The 27598-nt window shown below is 43.0% G+C and overlaps 7 protein-coding genes across 7 annotated transcripts; 2 read left to right on the top strand and 5 right to left on the bottom strand.

The window, feature by feature from the left end:
- Window positions 1–8: 8 nt before the first annotated feature.
- Window positions 9–3977, bottom strand: BDB00DRAFT_925028 (uncharacterized protein). Its single transcript, XM_053128796.1, has 2 exons — window positions 1440–3977; window positions 9–1361 (listed from the first exon to the last, which is right to left on the bottom strand). The coding sequence occupies exons 1-2, from the start codon at window positions 3802–3804 to the stop codon at window positions 181–183; spliced, it is 3546 nt and encodes a 1181-aa protein (XP_052985020.1). The 5' UTR covers window positions 3805–3977; the 3' UTR covers window positions 9–180.
- A 1075-nt stretch (window positions 3978–5052) lies between these two features.
- On the top strand, window positions 5053–6657 carry BDB00DRAFT_754525 (uncharacterized protein; the record flags this gene model as incomplete). The annotated part of the gene is made up of 6 exons (XM_053118769.1): window positions 5053–5205; window positions 5302–5394; window positions 5481–5633; window positions 5716–5868; window positions 5968–6094; window positions 6209–6657. Coding segments are annotated over 6 exons (1128 nt in total), but the record flags the coding sequence as incomplete, so codon positions are not given.
- Window positions 6631–7898, top strand: BDB00DRAFT_799370 (uncharacterized protein). Its single transcript, XM_053121686.1, has one exon. The coding sequence runs from the start codon at window positions 7068–7070 to the stop codon at window positions 7872–7874; it is 807 nt and encodes a 268-aa protein (XP_052985018.1). The 5' UTR covers window positions 6631–7067; the 3' UTR covers window positions 7875–7898.
- Window positions 7899–10798, bottom strand: BDB00DRAFT_799368 (uncharacterized protein). The gene is made up of 4 exons (XM_053121685.1): window positions 10421–10798; window positions 9200–10292; window positions 9034–9112; window positions 7899–8960 (listed from the first exon to the last, which is right to left on the bottom strand). The coding sequence occupies exons 1-4, from the start codon at window positions 10651–10653 to the stop codon at window positions 8101–8103; spliced, it is 2265 nt and encodes a 754-aa protein (XP_052985017.1). The 5' UTR covers window positions 10654–10798; the 3' UTR covers window positions 7899–8100.
- Window positions 10799–11144: 346 nt separating this feature from the next.
- BDB00DRAFT_799367 (NADP-dependent oxidoreductase domain-containing protein) lies at window positions 11145–12071 on the bottom strand. Its single transcript, XM_053121684.1, has 3 exons — window positions 11865–12071; window positions 11535–11755; window positions 11145–11477 (listed from the first exon to the last, which is right to left on the bottom strand). Exons 1-3 carry the CDS (start codon window positions 11876–11878, stop codon window positions 11461–11463), a joined length of 252 nt encoding a protein of 83 aa, XP_052985016.1. The 5' UTR covers window positions 11879–12071; the 3' UTR covers window positions 11145–11460.
- A 9228-nt stretch (window positions 12072–21299) lies between these two features.
- BDB00DRAFT_401655 (uncharacterized protein) lies at window positions 21300–21994 on the bottom strand. The gene has a single exon (XM_053117244.1). The coding sequence runs from the start codon at window positions 21716–21718 to the stop codon at window positions 21356–21358; it is 363 nt and encodes a 120-aa protein (XP_052985015.1). The 5' UTR covers window positions 21719–21994; the 3' UTR covers window positions 21300–21355.
- Window positions 21995–23758, bottom strand: BDB00DRAFT_401672 (uncharacterized protein). The gene is made up of 4 exons (XM_053117245.1): window positions 23227–23758; window positions 23091–23154; window positions 22855–23004; window positions 21995–22743 (listed from the first exon to the last, which is right to left on the bottom strand). The coding sequence occupies exons 1-4, from the start codon at window positions 23434–23436 to the stop codon at window positions 22271–22273; spliced, it is 897 nt and encodes a 298-aa protein (XP_052985014.1). The 5' UTR covers window positions 23437–23758; the 3' UTR covers window positions 21995–22270.
- Between the last annotated feature and the right edge of the window lie 3840 nt (window positions 23759–27598).

Below are 27598 nucleotides of genomic sequence, written 5' to 3'. Positions count from 1 at the left end.
AGTACATATGCATTAGATAAGATAGGAATCCGATGGAGTGATTGGATGAATGGGAAAGGTTGTATATGAGCGCAACAAATAGTCAGAGTACTGCACATTGCAGACAGAAGTTTATGTACAAATCTTGCACGCGTGTATATTTATATGTGAGTTGATGAGGGAGAACAGAGGGGTTCGTAGCTATCGGAAACCCATAGACGGAGGTCCGTCCATGGATTGATACATCGCGGCAGCAGCTGGATGCATTCTTGCTTGATGCCGTATAGATGCAGGTGGAAATGTTTGCTGTTGATTGGAAGATGGTCCTCCTCCGCTACTGCCGCCGCTGTCAACAGCGTTACGGCCCGAATACTGACGGAATAATCCGGACTGACCAGGAGGAGGCGGTGGCATTGTCCCTGGCACTGCTCCTTCCATCATGTTGACAGCTTCTTGATAAGTGTCTGTTCCGGTGGAGCTGAAGGATGGTGGCCCGCTCAGGCGGTAAAGGGACGGAGGAGGCCATCCATTGGGTGGCGGTGGCATGGGCCAATCTTCTGGATAAGGAGCTACCATACCCGAACCTGGAGGCGGAGGCGGAGGATGATGATGGTGATGGTGGTGCATACCGCGTGGTAAACGATGCGAAGGCGGAGGAGGAGGCGGCATCCCACCAAAGAAATACATGTCTTCATCCAGCATATCCATAATCCTTTGGCTGTCGCGTCTTCTACGGTTGCGTTGCGAGCTTGATGGATGAAAAGTGGCAGCCGCAGCTGCAGCAGCAAGGTGGCGTGATAAACGAGGCGGTGGATCATACATCAACGGTGGCGAACTATCATGTCGTTTCTTATTTCTCGAAGAAAATGATGGTGGTCGAGACCAACGATTCTGGCGCTCTTGCTGCTCATGGCTACTGGACCGTCGTTGATGTCGTTGCTGAGAATGCTGATGGTGGTGACGGTAGTAGCCCATGTAATGCTCATCATTGTCTTCTTCAACTGCTGAATGGTACCCTCCTGCTCCTTCTTGAGGCGACTCAGGTGCGGAGTAGCTTTTAGATCGTTGTCGATTGACCCGGCGGTGATGGTTGCTGCCATTGCTCTTTCTAAACGTGCCATCGCTTTTAGCCGATACGTTGCTACCATGTGGTGAATTTTCCACAGAGTTTTTGCTATAGGCGGGCATGGATGATGTAGAGCCAGCTTGACTACGCCTACCACCGCCCCCGGATCCAAAAATCCCTAAAGTCGAGTTTTCTTCCTCATCTTCTTCGTCAAAGGAGCTAGATCCATCATCATTGCTGATACTGCCATTATTATGAATCCTGAGATGTCGTTGCTGACGCTGCTGACTTGTAATTCTGGATGTTGATGCTGATACTGATGCGGATGCGGATGAGCGTTGTTGTTTTGGCCCTCCACTATCGCTGTTGTTATTACTATTACTGTTATACTCACTTTGGCTTCGTCTTTTGGAGGGATAAAAGTGAGCTTTACGGCTAACTGGATCAAAAAACGTTGTCTCTTGATGATATTGCTCTTGATGTTGTAAAACTTGGAGCTGACCAGGGTTTGGACCCGTTGTACCACTGCCACCACTGCCACTATGTTTCCAGATCTCATTGTTATTTCCTCGTCTGTCGTCTAACGTCGTCGATCTCGGCGTCTCCGATGATTTGGAGCGAGCCCGGAGGGTTGAGCGATGATGCTGTTGTTGTCTCTTGGAATCCCACGACAGTATAGACGGTGTCGCCGTAGATGATGTCGGGTCTTGTCGCTGTTGCTGATCAGGAAATAGTGCTCCATCCTCATCTCGCGTATCTTTGCCCTTTCGTGACCGTCGGTACTGCTGCTGCACTGGTCCCGGAGATCGCATCATTGAGTCATTACGACTGCTGCTGTCGACGACGTTATTGTCGTCTGTTGCTACTGTTGTTGATGCATTGGCTGGTGCTGCCGTTGCGGTCGTTGCTGTCATATTTAACAACGCCTGCTGAAGCTGAATCTGCGTCTCATTGATTTTGCTCAACATATGCTCTTCTCGCTCCCGGTGCTCCAATTCTCGTTTTTCCCACTGTTGTCGTTCCAGCCGTTGCTGCTGGTGTATGGACTCCACTTGTCGTTTCAACGCTTCTAAAGTCATGTTGAAACGTAGTTGCTCCTGTGACATTTGCTGCTGTTGCTGTTGTTGTTCGGATTGACTGTTTCTGGTGTTATTGTCATTGTTGTTGATATATGTATTGTCTTTGTCTTTGTGGTCGTGATGATGGTAGTCACATTGACTTGACCTTTTATGGGATAGTTGTTGTTGTTGTTGTTGCTGCTCCTGGTGTGGTTGTTGCTGTGTGGCTGGCGCTGTTCCGATTGCTTCTCTTACTCCTGCGGTGACGGAGACAGTTTCCGGAACTGCAAGCGCCCCTGTACTGGTGGTCTTTGCGTGTAACAATGGGCTGACGGTATTGGATGATGTGCCAGTGCTAGAGTCTGCTGCAATATTTCCATCTTTTGTCGGTGACGTAAAATTAGGCTTTTGGACGAGTTTGGGAGTTGAAGCATCAGACGGTGGCTGCTGGTGTTGCTGGTGTTGCGCTTGCCTTGGCTGATTGTAATTGCTGTTGATAGCATTATGTAAACTAGTGGTAGCTGTAGTGGTAGTTGTCATGACTTTGGGCTTAGAAGCATCATGGACATCGCTTTCGTCATCGTCGTCAACCACGAGCAAAGCATTGCTCATCATAGTAGCCGAAGCAGGTGCTTGTTTCTCAGACACTTGCGACAACTGTTTCTTTAGTAGATCCATCGACGTATGGTCCGGTGTTTGGTCACTTGAAACAGATGCAAGGGGCGTTTGGCGCGCCGAATCATACTGTAAATTCGAATCCTCACTACTGCTGGTGACAGATACAACCCTTTGTTGCTCGTCACTCATTAAAGTTGCTGGTGGTACTGCTGCTGCGATTACTGGTATAGGTTCTATCAATGTATTGAAAATGAATCTCCAGTTAACTTGGAATGAAAAAACGCCTTTATGTGAGTTTTGGTAAAGAAAAGAAACATGAGATTTTATACCGCTAGGTGGGTTATAAAAGTTGTGAGAAGAATGAGAAGATGGAACATTGTTGTCCGAATTGGTAAGCCCCTCAAGCCTTATCTCGTGTGGTTCCTCGGGCGCCGCCAATAACTGTTGTCGCTGGAGCCTATTCGACATAAGGGGAACTGCCGCTGCTATTGTTTCTTGTGCTTGAACTGTCTCTACTCCTGCTGCTGTCGCAAGATCTGTCCAGTTTTCAGGCCACAGTACCATAATACGTTGGATGTCCATCCTTATATCTGGATGCTGGTGGCCATTCATACCGCCGAGCTCATCGTAGTCGCATTGTTGTTGCTGTTCAAGCTCTTGTATATACTCATGTAGCTGGTGCTCATCATATTCCGACTCGCTGCTGGATTCGATCTGCGTCTTGTCAAATTCTTGGCTTCGTAGCACTGAATCGGCTTGGCGTAGTGGGCGTCGTGGTTTAGGCACTACGAGAATAGGGGGTGAACTGATGGGTCGTGTAGGTCGCTCGTCATTATTAGGGCCGTTTCTCTCTTGCTCATCTCGATGCTGTTGTTGTCGGGTAGTACGCGTCTCGGTAGATACAGATGAGGATGGTTTGCGTAGTTGCTGTTGATCTTTTAGAGCGTTTTTATTGTTGGTAAGAATGGCATCCAATTGCTCTTCCGTCAGTTTTGCGTTATGAATACCTCCCACCATTGGCACAGGTACTTTGTAGTCGTCTGGCTTTCTCTTTGCCTTTTTGGAAGCAAACAGTTTGCGCATGATGTGTACGTGTGCGCTTTAAAAAGGTATTAATAAAAGATCAGGTTTGACGAGAGAAAAAAGAGTTGGCGGGAAAATTTAGGGAAAAAAGTTTTTTTTCTGCGTGAGTATGAAAGTAAATATAATTATGATATGTACACAGCTTTGTAGAAGAAGAGAGAAGAAAGAAAGAGCGAGAAAATAACAATGCCCCTAAAAGTCTTTCTTTCTTGCTCCCATGGTGCGCTGTCGTCGGTGCAGCCCCGAGCATTTGCCGCCGAAAAATGCAGCCAGCATGTTACGTTCTTGTTACACAAGAAGCATTTGGTGCCATTTTCAATATTCTTCATAGTATCATAACAAATAATGCATCATGGCAGAAATAATGTCTAATTGTTGAATAATGTCTAATTGTTAGTATCATGTAGTACGAGCTGATGTTGATACGGAAGGCACGTTTAGGCAGTAAGCTTCAAAGAACATGAAGAAAGAACGAATAAAGAGCTTAAAGCAATGGTAAAAAAGACAGTCTTTATGTTGCTGTCTGCATCTGTTGCCAGTGTTGTGACTAAAAACAATTATTGTCAGCTATCATAAAACAGTTGCCATCGTTATTATAAAAGCGAATGAGCGTACTGCTTGTAAAACTAGCTGCTGGTTTTCCTGATAAACATATTACAGCAGTATGATTACATTTACTTTCGTCATGCGCTAGGACGGTTTTAGTAAATGCATTAAAGTTTATAAATGAGCTATGCACAGAGGATTGGCAGTATTTTACTTTCTGCTCTACCTCCTTGTTTCTCTACACCACTATATCAATAAAGAGCAATATGACACTTTGCCGCTTGACCACTCTGACGTAGCTATCTTCAGAATGTGTTCTTTTAATCTTCTGATCTCAGGATTCGCTGACATGTTATATTAGAGAGCTGGAAGCATAAATACTTTTGCTTTCTAGCTTTTTTAACAATAAGTGACTCAGAACGTAAGAGAGTGATTGTTTATAGAGACTGGTTCGCAGGAAAAGAAGTAAGGCACCGTTTTTGGGCGTGGTATATAGCGTAAGCTGTGCTTGTTTTTCCCAGTGACAATGCAACAGATGATTCTCCACCAATGCGGCTAAATGTTCGCCAAAACCAGCACCATCAATTTGATTGGCAAATGCGAAGGCTCTCCACTGGCGCCACGTGGATTGAGTAGAGTGAGAGGCAGGCGCCAATAGACTATAATTCTCGGTCCTTTCATTTGCTTCCTTCGCTTTCTTCGCCTACCGCTTCTCCATATACAATAATGAGGCTTGCCGTCTATGGTGGGGCATCTTCCCTGCTCGCGCTCGGCGTAATTCTAAATGCTTTGCATCAACGCTCTAACTTTTATGCTGCATGTGTGTACTTGTCGAAGTCAAGTGCTTGCATCATGGTAGAGTATTCGCGCGTGCGCGCTGTTCTTTTTATGTGTCTTTCCACTAAAGCTTTACACGAGTATCGCTTCTAAATTGTGTACAAATTGAAACAGATATTGTTAAACATGGGCTTATTATTGGCCATTTGTTTTGGCAAGACATTGCAAGCTGTTTTTTTTGGCAGTCTTCGAGCGATTGAAGTCGAGGTTAGTGATAATATGGAGCGTGGAAAGTGAAAGAACTCACGAATGTTCGCACAATATACATATACCAACAACCATCTTATATAAAGCATTTGTATGAACGATCGTGGTATGCCGTGACGGAAACGTGCTTAGCAATGACCATATTTCGACAAGAATTTAATCTACAGTTTGTCATTGTCTTTACTACGCTACTCTTTTTAAAGATCTTCCACTGGCTTTGTCAAGACAGAGTTGAATTTGTAAGTTATCCTACTTCTCAAATTGCTGTAGCAGTTTACGTGAATGATTCAACTAATCTCTGGAGAATCTGTCTGTAAATAGATGGAGCAGTCGCCTTCGAACCGCGTTTCGTTTCACGTTCGTATGGTCAACCTTATGGCCCTGTTATTCATCGTCGATTGTGTGCTTGCACAACATGCTATTAACATTACCTTGACCAAGGGACCCAATATGATGGTCATGTTTGGTTTTGAGGTAACATAAATATATATATATATAGTATCTTAATGCAGGATGTGTTCATGATGTATATTCGAAATTATGAATTTACTCATACACGATGTTTCGTTATAGTATACGATCTTGATATGCACCATATTATCAACGATTGGAAAATACGTATTGAATGTCATTGATATGCGTAGCGAGGAACCATGGGAGGGCAAGTCGATGTATGTATTTTATCTGGATCTACTTACAGGTAAGTAAAGCTCTTTATGTTTTGCAGATGGGAGAAGAAAGGGAGAGAGAGAGAGAGAGAGAGTCGTGCGTAATGTAGGCTTCAAATTAATACATACACACGTCTGCTTTTTAGATTTTCTAAAATTGATCACATACTTGATTTTCTTCTTCTTCATCTGCTACTATTATCAATTGCCGCTGCATATCATTCGCGATGTTTACGTGACATTCCGATCGTTTATTCAAAAGTGCAGAGACCTATACCGATATCGTCGAGCTACACGCAACATGAACGAGCTATACCCAGATGCTACAGCTGAAGACTTTGCACGCATGAATGACAGCACCTGTATTATCTGCAGAGAGGAAATGCAGGTGACACCAGCTAGCGACAGCAACAATAACAGCGGCAACAGCAATGACGCCAATGCGGAAGAAAATACTCCTCCTCCTCAACTTAACCAACAGCAACAGCAACAACAAAATCTGGATCAACCTAAAAAGCTGCCATGTGGTCATGTTTTCCATTTTCATTGTCTTCGAAGCTGGTTGGAGCGTCAACAAAGCTGCCCTACTTGGTAAATTTTTGAAGATTGCTGATCTTTATGTATTGCAGAATGCTTGCGACATATGACGACTAACAATATCTCCATATGTACACTCACTTTCAACATTCAGTCGTCGATCAGTTCTTACTGATGGTAAGGGCTCAGGAATAAAGGGCGTTGTGTGATTTATAAGGAAGCGGTCTAAATTGAATGATCAAATAAATAGCGAATGGAACATCAGCGCATAACCGTGGACAGGTACAGAATCAGCAACAGCAACAAACGCCACCACAACCACAGCCGCCATCGCAACAACTACCACAACAGCAGCAACAGCAGCAGAATGCCCAGCAACTGCAACCACAACAACCTTCTCATTCAAATGGTGACAGCAGCAGTCGTCCGTATCAAGCTGACCCATTTTCTAGTCAACCAAGCACCAACATGCATTATCCCACCTCTACTCCACAATATTCACAACAACAACAGCCATCCTCATTTGCCATTCTGACTCCAGAGCAGTCGTCTTGTGGTACCTCCTCAGCAGCAGGTCCTGGGATGATTCCACTCATACCATTATCGTCTGGAATTTCCTCCGTTCCTTTCGGTGCTACCGGGCTATCCAATCCTAGCAATAACAATAATAATCACAACACAGCAGCAGCAGCAACAGCAGCAAACCCACCACAACCCCTACCTGCATCGTTGACCGATGAGGAACTACAAATATTGGCTACAACCTCGCGAGAGGCAATGGAACAACGTCTGCGGATATTGGATACTGTCCAAAACCAAATATTTCAAAGCATGCAAATTTTGACACAGGCACTCAGCGTATTTCCGAACATCAATAACTCCAATACCGATACCACCTCAAACAATAACACTAACAATATAAATTCCACACCTGCTGATGAGTCTTCTGCTGCTGCGACGTCCTCTATCAAAGCGACCAGCGATGCATCAACATCACTGCCATCGTTATCATCAACAATTGAAGCTGAATCACACACTTCTGCTGCACAAAGACTCACATCACCTCCCACATCACAAACTACCAAACCGTTTGATATTACCGACCAACAGCAACAAAGCCAAAGCGATCAAGGAATATCGTCAGCTTATTCAGTAGTATCCGAGCAGGAGGATGGTGAGGATGCAGTATCATCAAGTCGGCGACGAAAAGGAAAGATGCCAGAACTAGGATCAAGTAGTAATGAGTATCAGATTGCATCTGATCAAGAGGAATAAATATAAAAAGTTCGCCACGTGCTTTGTTTGTATCATATATATCGTTTTATGAAGAGAAAAGAGAAAGAAGCAAAAGTAGGACTTTATACAAAAAAAAAGGGAGCTTGAAATTGTGTACATCTGTGATAAGGTTTTTTTTCGTTTGTCTGGTAGTGGAGAAAAGAGGAATGAAGGGAGAGGATGGGAGGGGAGGAAGCTGGAAATGATCGAATGACAGTAAAGTATATTAATTCACTGGCGTGGTTACTACACTAGGTGGACGCGGTGTCTCACCGCTAGGTCCTTCTGATATCTGTGATGATGGTGGATGTTCGCTCTCATATGTGGTAGACGAAGAGGTAGGGGCCACACTGGCGGCAGTAGCAGCAGCATTGGTAGGTGTAGCAAAAGATGGCGCTGAGAACGGCATTGGTGACGGTGCGGATGGTGACGACGTTGAAGGCAGTCCTTCTGAAAACGCGCCTTGTCGACGAATCTTTTCCATGAATCCAATCACTCGTGCCAGATCCAAATCTGGTGGATCGCTTTCAATCGCCAGCGTTAGTGGCTCAACCAAATCGTCAATCTTCTCAATTGGCAAGCTACAGCATGCGGCAATCAACCGTTTGCACTGTAACTCCTTCTCTGCCGACTGTGCCTTCAAGCCTTCTAACTCTGCTCGTAGATCGTTATCATTTTGAGTGTAGCTGGTGATACGTGACTCTAAAAGCTTGATTTGATGCTCCAGTTTATGTGCTCGCGATATGTTCGCATTGCCTTGGCTGTTTTCCGGTGTAGAAGGTAGGAATAATGCATCAATATCTTGTTTCTCGTCAATTTCGTCAATGGCTGTGGTATTGTTGGCAGGTAACGTCGTCGAGATACCGTCCCATTCGCCTTGCAGTGCCATTTGCAAGTTTCGAATCTTTTGTTGGGCTTCCACAAGTTGCTGTGATTGGGTTTGCTTGGCTTCTAAAGCTTTCCGTGTCGCTTCCAGCTCTTTTGTAGCAGCTTCAAGTTCATCCTGGATTGTTTTCAGCTCTTGATCTCGTTGACTTAGTTGGCTGCCGTACTCTTCATCCAATGCATCGACAATCTTTTGAACAGCTGGACAAAAGAAGATGGATTACATTTTAGGACTTTCTTTATCCACCTGCAAAACTGACGAGAATAGCCTTACTTGTCACTATCTCCCGACCACGTTCACTAGGCTCAACAGGTAGTTTTTGCTGTAATTGTTGTTCTTCGGTCGTCGACTCCTAAAGTCATCATTTCACAGTAGCATATTGTAAGATTATACATACACCAAATCGGAGCTCATTTATGGTTTGATCGTTCGATTTTACCTGAGTCTCATTGGGACTAGATGGTGTGTAATCCACTGAGGACAATCCTACATTATTCTCGGTTGTTTTTGTCGCGCCTGCACGAGTAAGCAATTTGACAGTCTCTGAGCATTCCAGCTGGGCCGCAATATTCAATGCCGTATCTCCACGATCATCCTGCCAATCCAGAATAGGTGCTGCTGCCGGATATGAGCTGATGGCATGTAGCAAATGGTGCATATAATATATAGCAGCCTGCGTACGTCCGTGTATTCCTGATGTCAGCGCAGCATGATGTAACACAGATCGTTTTTTCTGATCGACAGCAGTCAAAGTACTACTGAGCGCAGACAAAATTGTGGGAAACGTGTTGTTGTCAAACGAATTGGTGACCATGACGCTACGCATTAAAGGCGTTTCGCCGGCATAGTTGGCGCACGCAGGATTGGCACCCTTGGATACGAGCAATTGCACGATGGTGACACGAGCTAATGCGGTTGCCCAATGTAGCCCGGTGTTGCCTTGTTCGTCAATTACCAAGTCGATATCAAAGTTAGGCGAGGGTGATTGAAGTAGTTCAGGAATATGATCGGAGTCATCCGACAAGAATATAGCCATCAGCAGGTTACGGTGCTCGTCACTGGATGGGCGTGGCATCGAATGTTGATGTGGTTGATATTGTTGACGGTGTGGCTGAGGTGAGCCGGCAATGCTGCCATTAGAAGGTGCTGCAGCTGCAGATGAAGAAGCGGTCTTCTGCTTTTTCCGTTGTATAGGGTGGTGATGATGATGTTCCTCACGTCGCGATGGTGTTGTTGCTTTATGTATTGGTGAACCGGCTGCTGACAAGGGTGATCCAGGATAATACGGTGAAGCTGGTGTCGTCGCTGCTGCTGCTGACGTTGAGGGCGTTTGTCGATTGGAAGATGCCCGGGCGTTTCGTTGTTGTTGTTGATTGTTGAGTTTTCGTTGAGCGGCCACAGCCTGTTCTTTTGTTGGCAGTTGATCGTCGTCTTCCCCAACTCCCGATGGCGGCTGGAAATCAAGAATGCATTTCAGTACTTCCAGCACATTATATCGTTCTGCTAATTCTCGACCCTTGTCGAGTGGGATCCTGTATTGAGTAGTCGTAATGTATTAATATGTAGAACATATGAGTGTATCACGCGTGGTGTGCGCGCCAGCCCCGTCCCATAAGTTTGATTACAAGGAAAAGACAACAAACGCGAATCGTTTAATTACCAAGTGCCTTGGAACTTTCCGTAGCCTCCCTGTACTTTTTCATGTTCTCCAGGTAGAACCTCTCGCTCTAGAATTTTCGTCCGTTTCCCCTTTTCAATGCCGGCAACTTTTAGAATTTGTGTTGCGTTCATATAGGAATCGTTTCTTCGCCGCATCACAACGACATCTTTAACAACTGTTTCATAAACTTGTACACCGGAGTAAGTTGCTGAATAGATTTTGTTGTCTGCCATTGTGTAGATATACTTGAAGGACAATGAAGTGAAAAAGGAGAAATAGAAAGGGTTGAAAAAGCCGATAAAAAAATCGTGGGGGCGTCGGGTAAAGTTCTCGTACACACACGGCCTCACACGAGGAAGGAATGAAAAATGCAAAACGCAGCACGCGTCGTTCAGAAAATTTATCACATTTCACGCGTGTGGTGCCGTCGGGCTTCGGGAATATTATCGTTAACATCGAATTCTAAGTGATTGCGATTGGTTATGTGCGAGAAGAATAGAGGACAATTGCACCATTTTTAGTGTGTTGAGCAATGATATCTACTATGATAGTCAACTACGTTGTTCCATATCTTGCTGTCACTACCGCTGCATCATTTAATCATACAACCAGGCAAGATAAGGTACATAATTTCATGATCAAACGTTTGGTTTCTATCGGATATAGCAAACCAATAAAGATCACAGAAGAATATCTTCTACTATCCAAAGTGTATCTAACAAAGGCAATTGTTTATCTTTATAGTCTTCAACGAAAGCCTGGGACGTTGCAAGTTTATATGCATCAGAATTCTGTTCAAGATGCTTGATCTTCCCCGTACCGGGGATCACAAAGAAATCTGGACCTTTGCCAGAATGCATGCCAAAACAAACTCGCTTGCCGAAACACCTCTTTAATCTGCTAAAACCTTGAGCTTGTTATTCAGCTCCAGATTCTTCTCCAAGTCGCCTGTATGCAATCGAGACATATCACGTCGATAATCATCTTCAGCAAGATCATTCAAGGATTTAATATCGTCTGTCATTATTGCACGACCGTAACTAGTCGTACCTGCTTACTACATGGAAAAGAAGGGTAAGGGTAAAGTAAAGTAAACAATCTACAGTGTACTTACTAGGCGATAATCGAAACACCCATTTCGCGCGCTGCCTCGAGTACTCCATCCTTTTCACAATTTTTAAGAACCAGGGCGAGTATTCTACTTCGATGGCTGTGACCGGATGTACTTTGTGCGCACGGCGCAGCGCTTCTTCATTGAATTCGGATAAGCCAACATAACGTAATTTTCCTTCTTGGATTGGCTCAGCCAGAGCGCCCATGGTTTCTTCGATGGGGCTAGTATTTGTAGAAACGTCAGAAAATGCATTACCAATTTTTTTGAACGAAAAAAGGAGCGACAAAGGGTTGCTGAGAAGAGGTAACAGTCTAAAATCTAAAAACATACGTATTCTTATCCATACGACAAAGCTATACAAGTCAATCGTGTCTATACCGAGCCGTTTCAACTCTCTTGACATTGTTGGCGAACATATTCGGGCTTGCCATTGCTATCAACGAAAGCTCCTGTTTCATCACGGGCAACCCCAATTTTTTTGTGCATAGAAATATCTTGTCACGATATGTTTTAGAGCTCTGCCTAGCAACTCTCATTATGTACGTGGCCGTAAACATTGGTCGTATCCTAAACGTACATATAATGAGTGTGATAAGTAAACCGCGATGGCGTTCTTGATTGTTTCTAAATCCCATTAACTTTCCTTAGAATAAACAAGAAAAAAAGTACGCATCGACAATACAGTTGAAGGATTGTATATCATACATTCACCCAGTTCGATCGCGCGCTCTAGCATCTTGATACTAGCTTCGTTGTCTTGTTCATCATGATAAACTCGCTCATGCTAGATATGGAAAGAAGAGAAAAAAAGATAGCGACACGTATTCGTGAATATGTATTAGTTGGTGTAGCCGATGACTATTAAAAGGATAATTATAATTGCCTATTGTGCCTAATCATGGCTATACTTACTTCATACAATTACCTTCAATAGGATTAACCAAAGATCCGGAGCTGTTGCCGAGTTGCCGAACTTTTGGTAACATGGTGATAATTCTCTAAAGCTCGCGTTAATATGTGATATCTAACAGAGTGTGTTGAGTTTGAGGAGGGGCGGGCAAGGCTTATATAGATTCCATATCTACAAATTTGCTGCTCAAGCTTTAAGTACAACGAGTCTATGGAATGGATAACAACCATAGCAGTAAATAACGTGTGCATACGGCAGGCAATCATGTCAATAGCTTACTTATATTTTGTTCTATAACTGGAAGGGTATTGAGAAATCTGGTATATGCACGGCTTCAACTAACCTAGCATGCTGTACACGTAAGCATAATAGAGAATTGTTCCTGCTAGTGCTGATGCTTGCAGCGCCTTTGTAAGAAAACTAGGTAGTCCAGCACTGATACTTTAACTTAGACCATAAACACATCTCACCAGGTAGTTGAGAATTTCAGCTTTTAGGCTTGAAACAAACAACTTGTGGCTCGCGGGTGGGATAAACTTTCTGCTAAACAAACTGTGAAATCAGCACAAAGTCCATGCGACAAAGAATCTAATCAAAGTGATTTTCAACCGCCTTATAGCAAAGGTGATTGCTGTACATGTGTTTATACTTCTGAAGAAAATCGCCACAATTTACAAGCTATAATAAAGCTGTAAATTAGATGGTGTAAGATTACTTCAATGAGTTATGCTGCGAAGAATAGCTCATGTACTTGATATTCACACAGCATTTCAGGCATAGTATGCGTCCATTGCATTTATCTAATTCGGCAAGCACATGCCCGGTATAAACAACACCCAATCTAAATCTTTGTCTTATACTCTTTTACTCATAAATATTTATTATCCCTGTATTTTTTAACCATTGAATTGCCCTATAGGCAATTTCATAATGATTATTTTACGTATGTAGCATATATAAAAAAAAACCCAGAAAAACCTAGTAAAATACCTCTTGCATTAATTGTGTGACATGGCCATCCAAGCATTAAGACGTCGGCATCCACCAAAAACAGATGTCTTGCAAGCGAGAGAAGTAATGATGACAGACGACCATATTGTTAAGAAAGAGCTTCAAGATCAACAAGAACCATATAACATGTATACGATATCATGAAGGAAAAAGGCCAAGAAGTAAAGTACCCATGGAGAAAAACTATAGCGCCAAAGAAAAAGGCTAAGAAGAAGTAGTACAATTGAATTAAACGATGGCACCAAGGAAAGTTGCCAAAAAAAAGTGTTTATTGCCATACTGAAGAATGGAAAGCCACTCTTCTTGGAAAAAAGGTACAAAGACAGCTAAAAATTAGAGTAGAAAACGTCAATGAACAATTCGAACAGAAATCACTTACTCGAATAAAAGCCTCTGTTTTGAGCCGCAACACTCTTGAGAATCGTACCTATTACGCGTCCTAACCTACTGTTCTCTCACTTAATAACCGTTGGGCGGTATGATTTATCCAGGGCATCATACAGCACAGCCTGAGATCCTCATTTTCTTTGTTCCCAAGTTCCCAGACAGCAGAAACCATATTTATTTTTAAATTTCTCTTGTTCAACGAGTACTATAACGGCCGGTGCTATATTCCTTAGGAGCAAATCAGAGTTATTCCTATTTAAGAAATGATTCCTTATATCTTGAATTACAGAACAGCCAACCCAATGTTGCAATAGGCGATATCATCGCGGGTGCTCCCTAGAAACTACACTTCGGACGCAAGCTCAGCTAAGGTCCAAGTCCGAAAACCCGTAACAACAATTTTGTTTCTCTGTCCATCCTGCTTTGAGCTTTCACTAAATAAAGCAAAATATCTGATTGAGCAACCTTTATTGATACTTGCCGGTAAGTTATCGGTTTATCAAGGCGAATAATTGTAATCATTTACTGGTAAACTAGAAATTAGATAAGTATGGCTACAGCCGTTTCTTCAACTAAAAGTGACAAGTATTAGATGAACACATTGTTTTAATAATGACTGCTCCATTCAAATAGAGCAAGACTCAAAAAAAAAGTGGAAGAACGTGGCATCAAGAAATCAATGTCGTCATTCTGAGATTTGGTGATAGCCATACGCAGCAACAGAAAAATGATGTTGATATGTATGGAAGCGGTGATTTTGGTTTCGGGTGTAATCCAACTTTTCTTAGCGTTTGTTGTTGGAGTTTGCAGAGCATTTTATATCTATCAATCAAGCATATTACGTCTTATATGCACAGAAATATACGCAATTTAGATAACAAAAAACGAAAATTGAATTTGCTAATGAAAGTTAGTGACGAAATTCTGTACTTTATAGGATTGAATATGAAAAAGATCACGGTTACGTACATCAGATTACTTCCAGTCAGCACTTTTAACGTTACAGCAGCATCGGATCTAGACGTTATTACGAAGCTCGTGATGTCAGAGTCATTTAAATGAAATAGCTTGTTTCAATTGTTGCTAGTCAAGCTGAGAGCATTACTTATCCAGGTTTATTTTTCTCATTGCAAAGGTTCCGATCGTCTTCCCGTTAAGCTACTATACCATGTAAGCCGTTAGATTTTACAGTCTTCTTATTGTGGATATCGTAGAGCATCTGCAGCGGTGACTTTAAATAATGACTTTAACTCACGGACTGTAACTTTTGACATATGGTGTTACAGCTCCTTCGCCAGCCGTTTGCCATCAAACTTCTCACGTGAATAACACGGAACGGCTGTTGAATAATACAAAGATTGGTTCCTTTATTCCTCTCATGAATAGACACCCAAGCAATTACAAATTTCGTTGCCAACAGCCTCAATATACAGAGCGGTGTGATCATCAGAAATGAAGAAATCGTGAAGCAGCACGTAAAAAATTAAAAAAACGCCTCCAGTTCTAAAAAAGAAGCGCAAGGTCATTGATGACGATCGTTTCCTTTTCGAAAGCTCTTGATAAAAGGTTACTTCGTACCCAATCCTCGCTATGATGCAATTTTCTCCCGACGACGCTATCACATGAGCCAACCACTATTTGTGTCTATCACGTGCGCGAGCTAAAAATCAAACACGTAAAATTTCAGGAACGACCTGACGCTGCTGAAGAATTAACATTCATCCATATGCGCAAGGAACTGCAGCAATGTGCATATTGGCTTACGGCAGACCAGCTGATACTGTAGACAAATATCTGAAGATAGGCGCATCGACAGCCAGAGAATCGTTCCAAAGCTTCTGCCACGGCCTCACCGAGTGCTTTGGTGTTACCTTCGCTCGCCAAACGAGCATAGTTTGAAAGGGCTGCTTGCTGTTAAGGATAAACGACGATTCTAAGTTATGCCTGGATCCATCGATTGCATGCATTGGGAATGGAAGATCGTCCAAAAGGTTGGGAGGGCATGTACGTTGGAGATGGAGGCAAGGTTACTGTCATCCTCGGAGCTGTTGCCTCACGATTTATGGATATTGAACCCGGTTTTTTGGTGCTCCCAGCTCCTACAATGATATTAAAGTCAATGATTTTGAAGTCTTGCATAAATTTCCTGTCATTGATGATATGATCTACGGTCGAGCGCCATCCGTCAGATATGCCATCCATGGCAATAAGTATGACAAGGAACACTACTTGACTGACGGTACTAGCCGTGCTTGGTCAACTCTTGTGAAGTCTGTTCCGGCACTTCAAGGACAAAATGAACAAGTAATTGTTGCGGAGCCAGCATATTGGGTATTGTCTTGCTGAAGCATACAACTAAACAAAGGCAACAACATCTGTATATATAGTAGCCTTTTAAAGAACGAAAATCGGTCTGCAAGGACGTTGAACGTGCTTTTAGTGTCCTTCAACAAGCACGCTTTGGTATCATTCACCAGCCTGTGCGTGTCTGGATTGTAGCAGTGTTCTCCAAATTATACGAGCACCCATAGTTTTGCATAATATGATTGTTGAAGGCGAACGGGCAAGATGTCCAAGTCATAAAGCGATCGAATCTGATTACGATACCTGTGAAGATATTCCGTTTCGCCATTTTTCTCGCATGGCGGTCTAGACATGATTACGTGCATCTCTCCCATCTAAAAGCGGTCCGTGATGAAAAGACCCAATAGGCAATTGCGCATAGATCTTATGGAGCATCTATGACAAGAGTTATGGCAATGCCAATTGAATCCTTCTCTTAGCATCGCCGCCATCTTCGAGTCGTCGCTTCTTTGCAACTTTGGCAGCCTTGGCCTTTTTCTGGCCAAGAGGAAGAGGGCGCTCTACATTTTCTCCTGCAGGAACAGATGGTTCGTGCGATGAAAGCTTTCCACTTATCGCTCTTGCATAAAACATCGTAGCAAATACTCCATCCTGAAAGTCTTGTCGCTGTTCACTGGAGGTCTGGCCGAATACTCATCATAAACACGAGCCATCTAACGATCGATGGAAGGATGGATTAATATTATCCCATCATCTTAACATAACATGTGACCTAAATGTACCCTAACAACTTACGAGGCAAAGTTATTACCTTCTGCTTGTCATTTTCATCACTGTGCTTTCCACTATTGTTGTAGACAGAGCTCAAGCAACACTACCATCTTGTCGTTGCTTGCTAAATTTTACGATATGCTAATAGGTGACTATCTCTTAAAGACATCGTATATACTACACGAGGAGACTAAGATGGTAAAACTCAAAAGTTCAGGTCAGGGACATGGCGGAAAATCCATCGTTCCACATAAAAAACGTCGTTCCAATGTAGAGAGCCACTTGGAATTCCAAGTAAAAAGCGTGTAATATATGTGATAAACTTGGAATTCCAAATAAAAAACGTGTTTTAGATGTATTTTACTTGAAATTCCAAATAAAAAACGTTGTCCTCTATGTAGAGAGCCACTTGGAATATCAAGTAAAAAGCGTGTAATATATGTGATAAACTTGGAATTCCAAATAAAAAACGTCATCCTCTATTTAAACACGCTTTTTATTTGAAATTCCAAGTAAAATACATTTAAATTACGCTTGTGATCAAGTACAGGCATCAGAGAATAGGGCGCATGACTTGGTGTCTAACTGCAATTCTGCACGGTCAAATATGCGTGTTCTTGATTACCTTCTGTTCCGTTCACAATAGCACTGTTGAGTTAATGAGAAACTTGAGCTTTGATATATCTAAGGTGAGTCAGTGTTTGAGTGCAGGTCCGTCTGGATTGGCTCACATCGTAGAAACGTACGGTCAAACGCATGCATTTTGTTTGAGGCAGGAGAATGTCGATTGCGCCACTGTCATGCGAACACATGTATCAGCGAGCTGGGTTGTGCAAAAGCTGAGTTGAGATCGTATGGCTGTTGTAGTAGCCATGGAGCGATAAGAAAGGAGAGCTTGTCTCACAATTTCAGTTCGGAACTGCTCCGATATATTTTGTGCCGCTGACAGTTGGTGTGACGACCATCTCATCCTTTCCAAGACGACGAATGGTGAATCGCCTTTCGTGCCTAAAGTAAAAATTTCTGTTGCTATGGTGCCGCTGTGGATAAACATATTCGTTACTATTGCTAAATCACGAGCGATTTACAGCACAATATACATGTTTTCCCCTTCAATAACTGGTCAGAGACGTACAACACATGTTTGTTGATTACTGCGAGGAGCAGTCTCTATAGATTGCAGCAGCATCATCTAAGGCTTAGCAAAAGGCAGTAGATCCCTGTCGCTGTTCGCGAGTACCAGGTTTATGCCATTTTGAACGCAAAAACCATAAGTTCCGAGATAAGCGAGTACTATGTATAATGCGCCGCTTGATTATCGCCGATGCTGAATCTTATTATGATCCTGAAGATACAGCTGGACAACAAGTGATTTTGACAGCTGCTATATACATGACTACTGCGTTCATAGTTGCCGACAGGGGTTTAACGACTCCACTATATGATTACTACTTTCACCTACACGAGAGCATGAGCGGTAATGGTGCTGACGCTTTTCAACTGTCGAACGCTATATGCTTACGCATGTTATAGTCTTCAGGTTTTGGCACTGTAATTGCTATCAAGCCAGGTGTTATCGATAAGATTACAGCATCTTCAGTGTGAGCACAACGCAATATATATACTCAGAAGCTATCTCATATGCGTCTTTTAATAGCTAACCTTTGAAATGTTATAATTTAATGCGAAGCACTTGTTTTAGTGTGCTTCCTATGTCGCTGTTGTCGACCCTGTATAATGTCCTATTCTAGGTGGATTTCACTATAGGAACTTTCCCATGAAGCATCAATATGCTGTTGTACTAGTTACGAACACAGAAACTGTATGGGCATATGTTAAAATGATCTTTCAATTAATATTGTATGGGTATCTTGTGCGCTAACGACAATTGCAAGGCTGTTATTATTTAGTACCTGTTACTGTCATTGTTTATGAGACCTTACCACGGCTGCTGTTTGGCAATGTATTAGGTATGCCATCTCCCCAGGGAATGGGGGTTTCAAAGACACAGAAGGTGTTTAAATCCTCTATAACCACTTTTTGTATCGTTGGTGTACATCACTGCCTCAACCACAAATTATCTCAGTTTGCCTGTGACGCAGGAAGGTTTATGCTCTTGACCCCCTGAAACTCGATGCATTTTACAGGATCATTATGCGAAAGCCGTCTATTGGACCGTAGACTCCATACTACGCCAAATCGCTCCCAGTCTTCCATACCCGGCTCCAAACGGCATGGGTGCATGTACTGTTTTTGGTCAGGTAGTAACACTCGGTAGCGGTTGATATTTATCTGTAGGTTCATGCGCCGCTAGCAGTACCTCTTAGTTCAATGGGTAGAAGAGCAAAACAGACGATGCATGATGCATGTACGTAGATTGTGTTTTAGTGTTCCTGTAGCTAAACTTATGGGCAATAGTTGGATTTGGTGTTACCAGCTCTCTATAGTAGTATGCTGAATGCCAGACATCGATTGCTGATCATTTTTCAGACAATGATAGTTCCAACAAACAGTTTTGTTTTTTGCTTTGTTGGGTAAGGGGGGAGAGAGTTGTTTTGGTGCAAGGTTGTTTTTTTTGGTTCCTTGATCGATCATCCCTCGACTGATATGACCGAAAAAGAAGAAGCAAGCAAAGTGATAGACATAGCCAGATGAAAAGCTTTTTTTCTATATCCGACGTATGTCATGTAGGTTGGAGCAACCGCAATCACTTAGCCAGTTCTATGAAGCAGGATGAATATAACCTCTAACTCAAACGCTTTATTCACTAATACTGGGATATTTGGACCAAGTTGGAGAGGGAAGCAATCTAAAAATTGATGTCTAGCAACAAGTCACCATGACAAATCAACCAGCGTGTGCTGGCAGTCTCACAGATACTACACGCGGATACACACGGGCATCATAGGTCATCCATAACTCTCCACCCGAGCCCCCCAAACTTCCCCTTATTTTTTTCTATGTTAATTATACGTGTTAACGGGAACGATGCAAATGATACATTTACCGCGACACAGGCAATAACTTTACGGCATGCGATCAATGTGTGATTAATTTCGGGACAATCAGTGTTTGGTTCCGTTAGTACGACTCAAAACAAACAATGCTCTGCTTTGTTGTGTGTTTATACGCATACATACATCAAATAATATCGCAACAACAGTGACATGCGTTTTGACAAACCAAGCTAACTTTGTTTGGATACGGGTGGCAATGACGCCAGTTGGGCACACGGCCGACGCGTATCGTCGCTCATGATTCACACTGCAACATATATCACTTATTTTTCAAGTGTCACTGCAAGTGAAGTATGGGCTCACGCAGGATACAACAACTAGTTGCTTAAAAAACACTGCAATGTTGCTTCTTCAAGGAAAAACAGGCAAGGTAAAATACACAGAATCTACAATCGCACATAAAATTGTTGGCTTTTAAACCAACATCTTGCGGGAGATGATGCGCATTACCCGGCCCGATGTGTTCCGCGTTAAAAACGGTTTTTTTATTTGTTTTAAATCAAGCAAAAGCTTAGATCGTCCCACTTGTCATCCGTCCGTCCGTCCAACCCCCCTCACTTTCACTTGATTAGGCCAAGGCTTGTGCGAAGGAACAACGCCATGCCTTTAAAGGCAAGAACGATGTGTGAATAGTATGCATGCGGTGTGCATGTTGTTGCAAGATTACCCAGACGACTTGCTTGTCAGGCATTAACTATATCGCGTTTTGCTGCCCGAGCACCACTGAAATTGCTAAAACAAGAGAGTATCCACTTACTCCCCCCAATACTTGACCCTCCTCCCTTTTTACCCCCAAGTTCGACCGACCAAAAAAGAAAGAGAGCGAAGGAGGGGATCTGTGCCCCAACAATTATAGCAGCAGCAGCAGCAAGCAGCCACAGAAGGAAGAACCAGATCCAGCAGGATACTGCTTGCCATACAAGGCCGGTTAAGAAACATCAATTGGTGCAATGCTTACTCCACGGTGGCTTCACTACTCCTATGTGACGAGTGTATATTGTGTAGTGCTACAAGACATTACTACGCGATGCTAATGCAAAGCTTTTAAAAGCGATTATTCCATTCTTTCAAAGAATAGAGAGACAATTGTCCCAGAACAGTTTTACTCGTTGTTGCTGCTGTCGCTGATGGGGTCCCCAGACATCATGCTAAATGCGCATCCATTCAACTATACACCCCCTTTGCTTTTCCCCCTTCATGGAGCAGCAATAGAAAAATCAACAGCAGCAGAGTATACTTACTTATTACACACATAAGTATTATATGCGCTACACATGACCAGGTACATTGTCATCATCTTGGCAAAGAATGCGATGCTAACAAACACATTCATACACACGAAACAAACAGGAAACGCGTCAAAAGTATAAGTCAAAAAACTTAAGAACAAATAAATGTGATTTATTGTCTGATCCCGGGGTTTAGTAAGGGGAACAGTAGGAAATGTCATGCTCAGATGTAGGTTTTGGTTCATCCCGGCAAAAGGAAAAAATGAAACGATGAAAACGATGATGATAATGATGATGATAATGATGATAATACATATACGATATAGAAGGAGATAAGGAAAGGTGGGGGTGGGGAGTGGAGACTGAAAGAAACAGAGAAAAATATATATTACAGGAAAGATATAATAGCTGGCAGGATAAAAGAAGTGGACGCTGATGCCCCATAAGATGATCGAGAGTCATAAATGATAGCAACGAGCGAGAAGTGGGGTTAGCGATGGGGCTAGTAAACGAAATAGGGCAAGAAAGTATTAATTGACCTCTGGCCAGCCACATAATCAGAACAAAGGGCGGTAAGAATATTCACACATAGGTATAGATAGAATGAGAGTAGGGCAATGTAAAGTGGGAGGAGTTTTGTTTGCGTAAATAGCTCAAAGTGGTGCGATCAACGCATATGTACATAAGATCAGGTTATAGGAAAAGAGATAAACAGGGAAGCATATAAAAAGCATGATGTGTAGGAGGAGTGTTGCATTGTTGGTTGTTGATATGTTGCTAATGGTGATGTTGGTAGTTGGCAGACCTCGTTGTATTCAAGGGAAGGTAAATGTGCTGTGCAAAAGTGAAGCGTTGGAAAAGGACGGGAAAGGGTTTTAGTGTTGTTGTTGCTGCGGCTGCTGCGGTTCGAATTTGAACTCGTAATCGGAAGAAGGAATGGCGTCTGGTGAAGGGGTCATTTTGTTCATATATTCAGTTGAAGGTGGCATTGTAACCATGCTGGGATACGCAGCTAAATGTGATAGTAGATTCATTCACAATGAGTCGGAATGGGCCGCAAACGTTAAGAAGGGAAGAAAGAAAGCAGCTTTCCATGCATGGTATCTTTTACTTACAGGTCAAGTCAGTGACAGTGTGGTCAATTTCGTCCAAGTTGGCACTGCTGTAATCGTCGTCGCTTTCATAGGTTGCTGCAGCGCTAGAAAGCAACAGTGACTGGTGGTGTTGAGGATCGTGTTGGCCAAACATGACGTCGTTGTGCACTGGGTTCGAAGAAAGCAAGTTGCCGTACGATGTTGTCGAGGGCATAAAGCCAGATGAATCTAATCCAGAAGAAGCTTGCAGGGAAGGGCTCGTGGAGGACAATTCAAGCGAAGGGCACGATGACGAGTTCAAACTGAGTCGATCAACTGCAAAGACACCGCGAGAAGTCGTTGAAGAGCCGTCTGATTCGTCAGCATCAGAGGCTGAACCATTGGATGGAGGCCCTGGGGTCAACTGTCGCATAAGATCTTCGTGCTCTTCACGCAACTTTCTGATCTCGCTGAGGAACTTTTCTTCTTTCATGACTGTGTTCTTGACTATTTTAAGGTAGGGGGGAAATGGTAGAAAGACAGAGTTAGGCTCACTTAGTGTGTACTAATTTGGATCAGAGAGAAACATGCAGTAACGTGTCTTGACGATGAGCTTACCAAAATCAAGTGTTCTCTCAATGATAGTTCCTTTGGAAGGACGACGATCATTTTGGAGATTTGGCAAAGAATGGGCCAGCTGCTGAAACTTGGTATTGAGATTCTCGCGGCGAGCACGTTCAATGGCGTTGTGCTCGGCTCGACGTTCGGCTTTGGTTTGCATTCTGTATTATCATTATACGGTGCATAAGTACAAAAAAACTTTTTATTATCTGCAGGGCCTTACGAATATGTACCTTTTACCGGGCGACATGGGATGCTGCTGATGCTCGGCATGATGGTATTGCTGGTATGCCAACACTAGAAAAGAAAATAGTCGAAATGTGAGCTACAATCACAAAAACCACTTGTAGTTTCAATGCAGAAACATACTTTGTTGGTGATACACCGCTTGCTGCTGTTGAAAAGCGGCATGCTGCTGTAGTTGATGCAGTCTGCGAGCTTGATGCTCATGCTGGGGATTAACATGGCCTGGAGAAAACTGGAAGTTGAACTGCGAATACGCGGTAACGCGACCGTCAGTGCCGTGCTGGTGGGGATGGTGTTGCTGATGTGTTGCTGTTGTTGCTGCTGCCATGTCATGATAGTACATGGCCTGGGCGGCTGGGTCAAAGTTGGGATACGCTTGAGTGACGAACTGAAACTGATCCATTTGAGACATGGGCGTGCAAAAGAGTCAAAGCTAAAAAAAAAAAGACAAGATAGTGAAAAACGAGAGAGAGAGAGAGAGACAATAAGATAGAGGGAAAAAATAATGTGCGGAAAAGAAGGGGGTTGTCTCCAAACTGTCCGCTTTTATAATTTCAGTTCCGGGTGAGAGAGACAGACAGAGAAGATCAAGACAGCGGCTGGTCACGGGGCTATCTATCTCTTTGTATTTCCTGCCACCGATTTCCTTTTTACTATTCTGGGAGTACGTAGTAGCAAACCTTTTCAGATGAATTCCCGTGCAAATAATACTTATGTTACTTCTCCCCCCATACCAACAATTTTACTAACCAACCTGCTGTAAACCAAACGTCTCTCAGATAGCTTTTTTACTTGACTGCAATTGTAACTGGCTTCCACTGGTCTGGACCCCCTTCTCCCCCCTTCTATGTTGTGTCTCGTTTACGACGAGAGCTTAGAGCACCTTGGCATATGTTGTCCTAAGACGCGACAATGAGGTCACTAGTGCCATAATAAAATATGCACGGCAACAAAGAACTGTGCGTGTGTGTGTGTTTTATATGTCCGCGTAGCAATCTATTGATTCACCAACGTCTGTGTCCATAAAAACGTGAAGATTTTCTTGTAGCAACTGTTGCCATGGGGATGGCCTTATTAGGTAAGCCGGCAACCCAAAACTGACCAAGTTTCCAGATCAAACCTCTGCTCCCAAAAGAGGGCTACTGGGTAAGCAAAGAGAGATCTTGCTTCTGGATCCCGGCATCATTCACAAGATGTATATCTCGATCCTCCTCTTCCTCCCTTGTCGCTTTCTTTGTCGCCTCTCATCTTCTCTTCCGGCCCCTGCCGAAAACAAAGTTGCGTTTGTTAGGTATTATGATTAAAGTTTTCTATCCCGACCTTCCGAACACTAATTTGTGTTTCGTTCACCCCTTCCCAGCCCACCGTCGTTAACGACAGCGACTTGACAGATACAAGCGGATGCTACGGTTCGTTGTTCCGACTCGCCCGTACATCGTAACATTCTTTGTGTACGGGTGTACGGATGTAATGGTGTGCATTGATTTTCCATCATCGGTAAATCACAGCAAATGTTTGTGTGTGCTGTAAACATCAACATAGCACCATGAAAGAGAGGATTCAAACAATCTTAAAAATAAATCGTTGTCTACGCTCAGAAACCTGTTTTTAACACTTTTTTTTGGGTCTTGCTGCAGCTTCACGCACATCTTTAAAGAAATGTCAATTTCCGATGCGTTTGGTGATCAAGACAAACAAAGTGAGGTATAAGGGCAGATACTACTGCTGAAATTTCTTCATTTTTACGGGCTTTATTTGCAGGTTACAAAAATGCCAGGATGATGGACGTACAGTACTAGTAAGCAACAAAAAGTTGTTAGTTACCGTGAATGCACGTCCATCTCGTGTAAGCAACACCCGAGTCAGACGAGAGTACAAGATAAACGTGTACCTTTCAGATACCTTTTTATTACTCAATGACATGAGAGAGAGAGAGAGCAAGCCGACAGCATATATAAAAGAAAAACGTGGAATCGTCGAGCAAATCGGGAAAATGACGCACAGCGGTTTTGGGGATCCCGGTCGCTATTTTAACAAGAACAGTAAAGTTTCGAGCCACCACTGTCTGTGAGCTCTCTTTTTTTTTTCGGACCGAGATTAGTAGGTTTCTCGTACCTGAGTGCAACAGAATCTCATGTCTATTCTCGTTGCGATAATAAAGATGTGGGTTGTACAAAAAAGCAGCCTCTGGTGACACCATTTGACAACCATGATCTTGTTCACTTTGGGGGGTGCACGAGCCTTCTGCTTGTTAATGATCATGTCTGTGTCCGTCGGTTAGACTTCCGTTACTTTTCCGAATAAATAAATAAAGTAGCAACAGCGCCTTCATCACCCCTTGCCGCAAATGCACATTACGTCTCCCAGGGTTCTATTATAGAGGATGCACATAGAAGAGCTAACCAATGCGCGTGCTTCATGACTACTCAATAATGCTTTTTTTTGTATGCTCCAGTGTAGATGCTTATGTCTCGTGCGACCGTTGCTGTGTCTATGACGGCAATATGTGGTGTCCGTTTTGATAACAATCCAAGTAGGTGAATTATGATGCTCAATACCACGTTCTCTTAGTCTTTAAAAGAATATCGCCTGTGGGTAGAAAAAGTGTATGCTGGACAGCAAGTCGTACTAATTCAATCCTCATAAACGAACGACAACTGTGTTTATGAGGCTGTGCTGAATGGGTAGGTTAGCAGAAACAGGTAAATCTTTTACAGGCTTCCGGCTCTTCGGGTAAGCATCAGAATATACTACCATCTTTCTTCACCTGGACAAGTCTCGGCTGACAGACTTCATCTCTTTCCTGTGTACGTAGTAGAGTAGTTATCCGTAGTCTAGCAGCAGGTAATATATATAATGTGCTTCAATGTGTAAACTACGTTGCAGCGATCCTTCGTTTTACATGTGGCATCTGCGTGTATGATTATCAATACCGGGTTCAATTTGCAGCCACAAAATGCAATCCCATGAGAAAAAAGACGATTGCTAAGCCATGATATCGATAATAATAGAAATAAAACATATATACTATACTTCGAAAAGTCTCCCACAGACTCAGCAACGCTTTCACCGGTCTCACATTAGCTAGTACTACTACTACTCACTATTAGATACAGATGGCGTGACAGTACATAAGATAACCGGCCATCTGAATAGAAATATACAATTCACTCCTTGATTGTTGAATTGAATGAGCGCCGTTTTGTTTATATCGCTCATGCATAAGCCTATAAACACCAGCAACAGGAGACGCATACTTACATATAGCTAATCCACAGAGCAGTAAAAAAAAGTTAGGAGCTAAGCAGTATTTAGGTGGCGCTAGTAATCAATTTTTTACGTACAACAACAGAAGGATCAGCCCGCAGCTCTTTTCTTTTCTATTGGTGTGCACAAACATACTTTTTCCACACGCTCGCTACTGGTACAATGTAATATATCCGCGACCCTATGACAAACGGATCGGGGACTCCTTCATTTGAGACTGGGCACAGACATTTAGTTTCCATCTGTGAAAATAGTTCGCTTTCCCCATCATCCGCTTATTTAATCCCATCAAAGTTTGTAAGATGGTGCCACATCCCTCTGCTCCCACAGACGTTCGTGTACCACCATCAATGACACGAGTATTTGGCATAATATCGTTTACGTCGGATCTTGCTCTTTCTTTTGAAAATTAGAACTTTGTCTGATTTTGGGTGGGGTTGGGGGTGTGTTCGTGGTGGGTGTAGAAGAAGGAAAAGTTGCCGGAGCCGATCAAATTGTTCGGCTTCCCTTGTAAGGTTATTGATGAGGTTTTGGCCGTTTTCAAATACATTCGCTGCTGCCAACCTACTTTGACCTGCTTGCTGCTTCATGCTGCGCGTCCATGTACAGAAGCAGGTTTTATCTTCTTCCCTTGATTTGCCGCTACCTTTTTTCACGAGCACATATAATAACAGACTACTTTTAAGATCTGCACATACACATAATCTCATGATATTTTTATGCCTATTCTCGTTTACATGCTGCAGGGGTGGAAGAAGAAGAAAGAGAAGCGACACGTAATATAGTAAAAGAGTAGCACACTTCCCCTTCTCGGCATAAAATCGGCATTATTGTTACCAGCACTATACATATTAAAAATTCTACAGATGCTGCACCAACGCCGCCGAAGCGTGTACATTTGCCAAGTCGAGCGAAAACCGTATTATATCATACATATTACGGCGTCAACGCCACAAGTAGCATGATCTATGCAGATGTATCATTACTGCTCTTCCACGGCGCAGCATACACATAAGGATAGCAACAAGCGATATTCAGTGATGACGGAGAGCCGACGGCGGGACAAAAGCATAATCAGTAACCGATAATGACTCACCATACATGGTTCTTACTCCTCCCCACCTCTCCCGGTATCATACTTTGTCCAATAAAGCTTGAGCACAAACGGTAAGATGAGCTAATCATCCGATGCATTAGAGTTCGCTGCTGCTGATGTTGATGAATAACC

This window comes from Zychaea mexicana (genome assembly GCF_025766255.1).
Source record: "Zychaea mexicana strain RSA 1403 chromosome Unknown BDB00scaffold_4, whole genome shotgun sequence".
NCBI classification, from domain to species: domain Eukaryota; kingdom Fungi; phylum Mucoromycota; class Mucoromycetes; order Mucorales; family Lichtheimiaceae; genus Zychaea; species Zychaea mexicana.
Note: the sequence above shows the minus strand (reverse complement) of the source record. Positions and strands in the feature narration are given on the sequence as shown.

Coding starts and splice junctions, on each gene's coding strand:
- BDB00DRAFT_925028 (XM_053128796.1), bottom strand. CDS start 3,804: ATGCGCAAACTGTTTGCTTCCAAAAAGGCAAAGAGAAAGCCAGACGAC. Junction 1,362..1,439: donor CTCCAAAAGACGAAGCCAAA/GTGAGTATAACA, acceptor CATCCGCATCAG/TATCAGCATCAACATCCAGA.
- BDB00DRAFT_799370 (XM_053121686.1), top strand. CDS start 7,068: ATGCATTATCCCACCTCTACTCCACAATATTCACAACAACAACAGCCA.
- BDB00DRAFT_799368 (XM_053121685.1), bottom strand. CDS start 10,653: ATGGCAGACAACAAAATCTATTCAGCAACTTACTCCGGTGTACAAGTT. Junction 9,113..9,199: donor CTAGTCCCAATGAGACTCAG/GTAAAATCGAAC, acceptor TGATGACTTTAG/GAGTCGACGACCGAAGAACA. Junction 8,961..9,033: donor TGGTCGGGAGATAGTGACAA/GTAAGGCTATTC, acceptor TCTTTTGTCCAG/CTGTTCAAAAGATTGTCGAT.
- BDB00DRAFT_401655 (XM_053117244.1), bottom strand. CDS start 21,718: ATGTGGCTGGCCAGAGGTCAATTAATACTTTCTTGCCCTATTTCGTTT.
- BDB00DRAFT_401672 (XM_053117245.1), bottom strand. CDS start 23,436: ATGACATGGCAGCAGCAACAACAGCAACACATCAGCAACACCATCCCC. Junction 23,155..23,226: donor AGCGGTGTATCACCAACAAA/GTATGTTTCTGC, acceptor TTTCTTTTCTAG/TGTTGGCATACCAGCAATAC. Junction 22,744..22,854: donor TGAGAGAACACTTGATTTTG/GTAAGCTCATCG, acceptor ACCTTAAAATAG/TCAAGAACACAGTCATGAAA.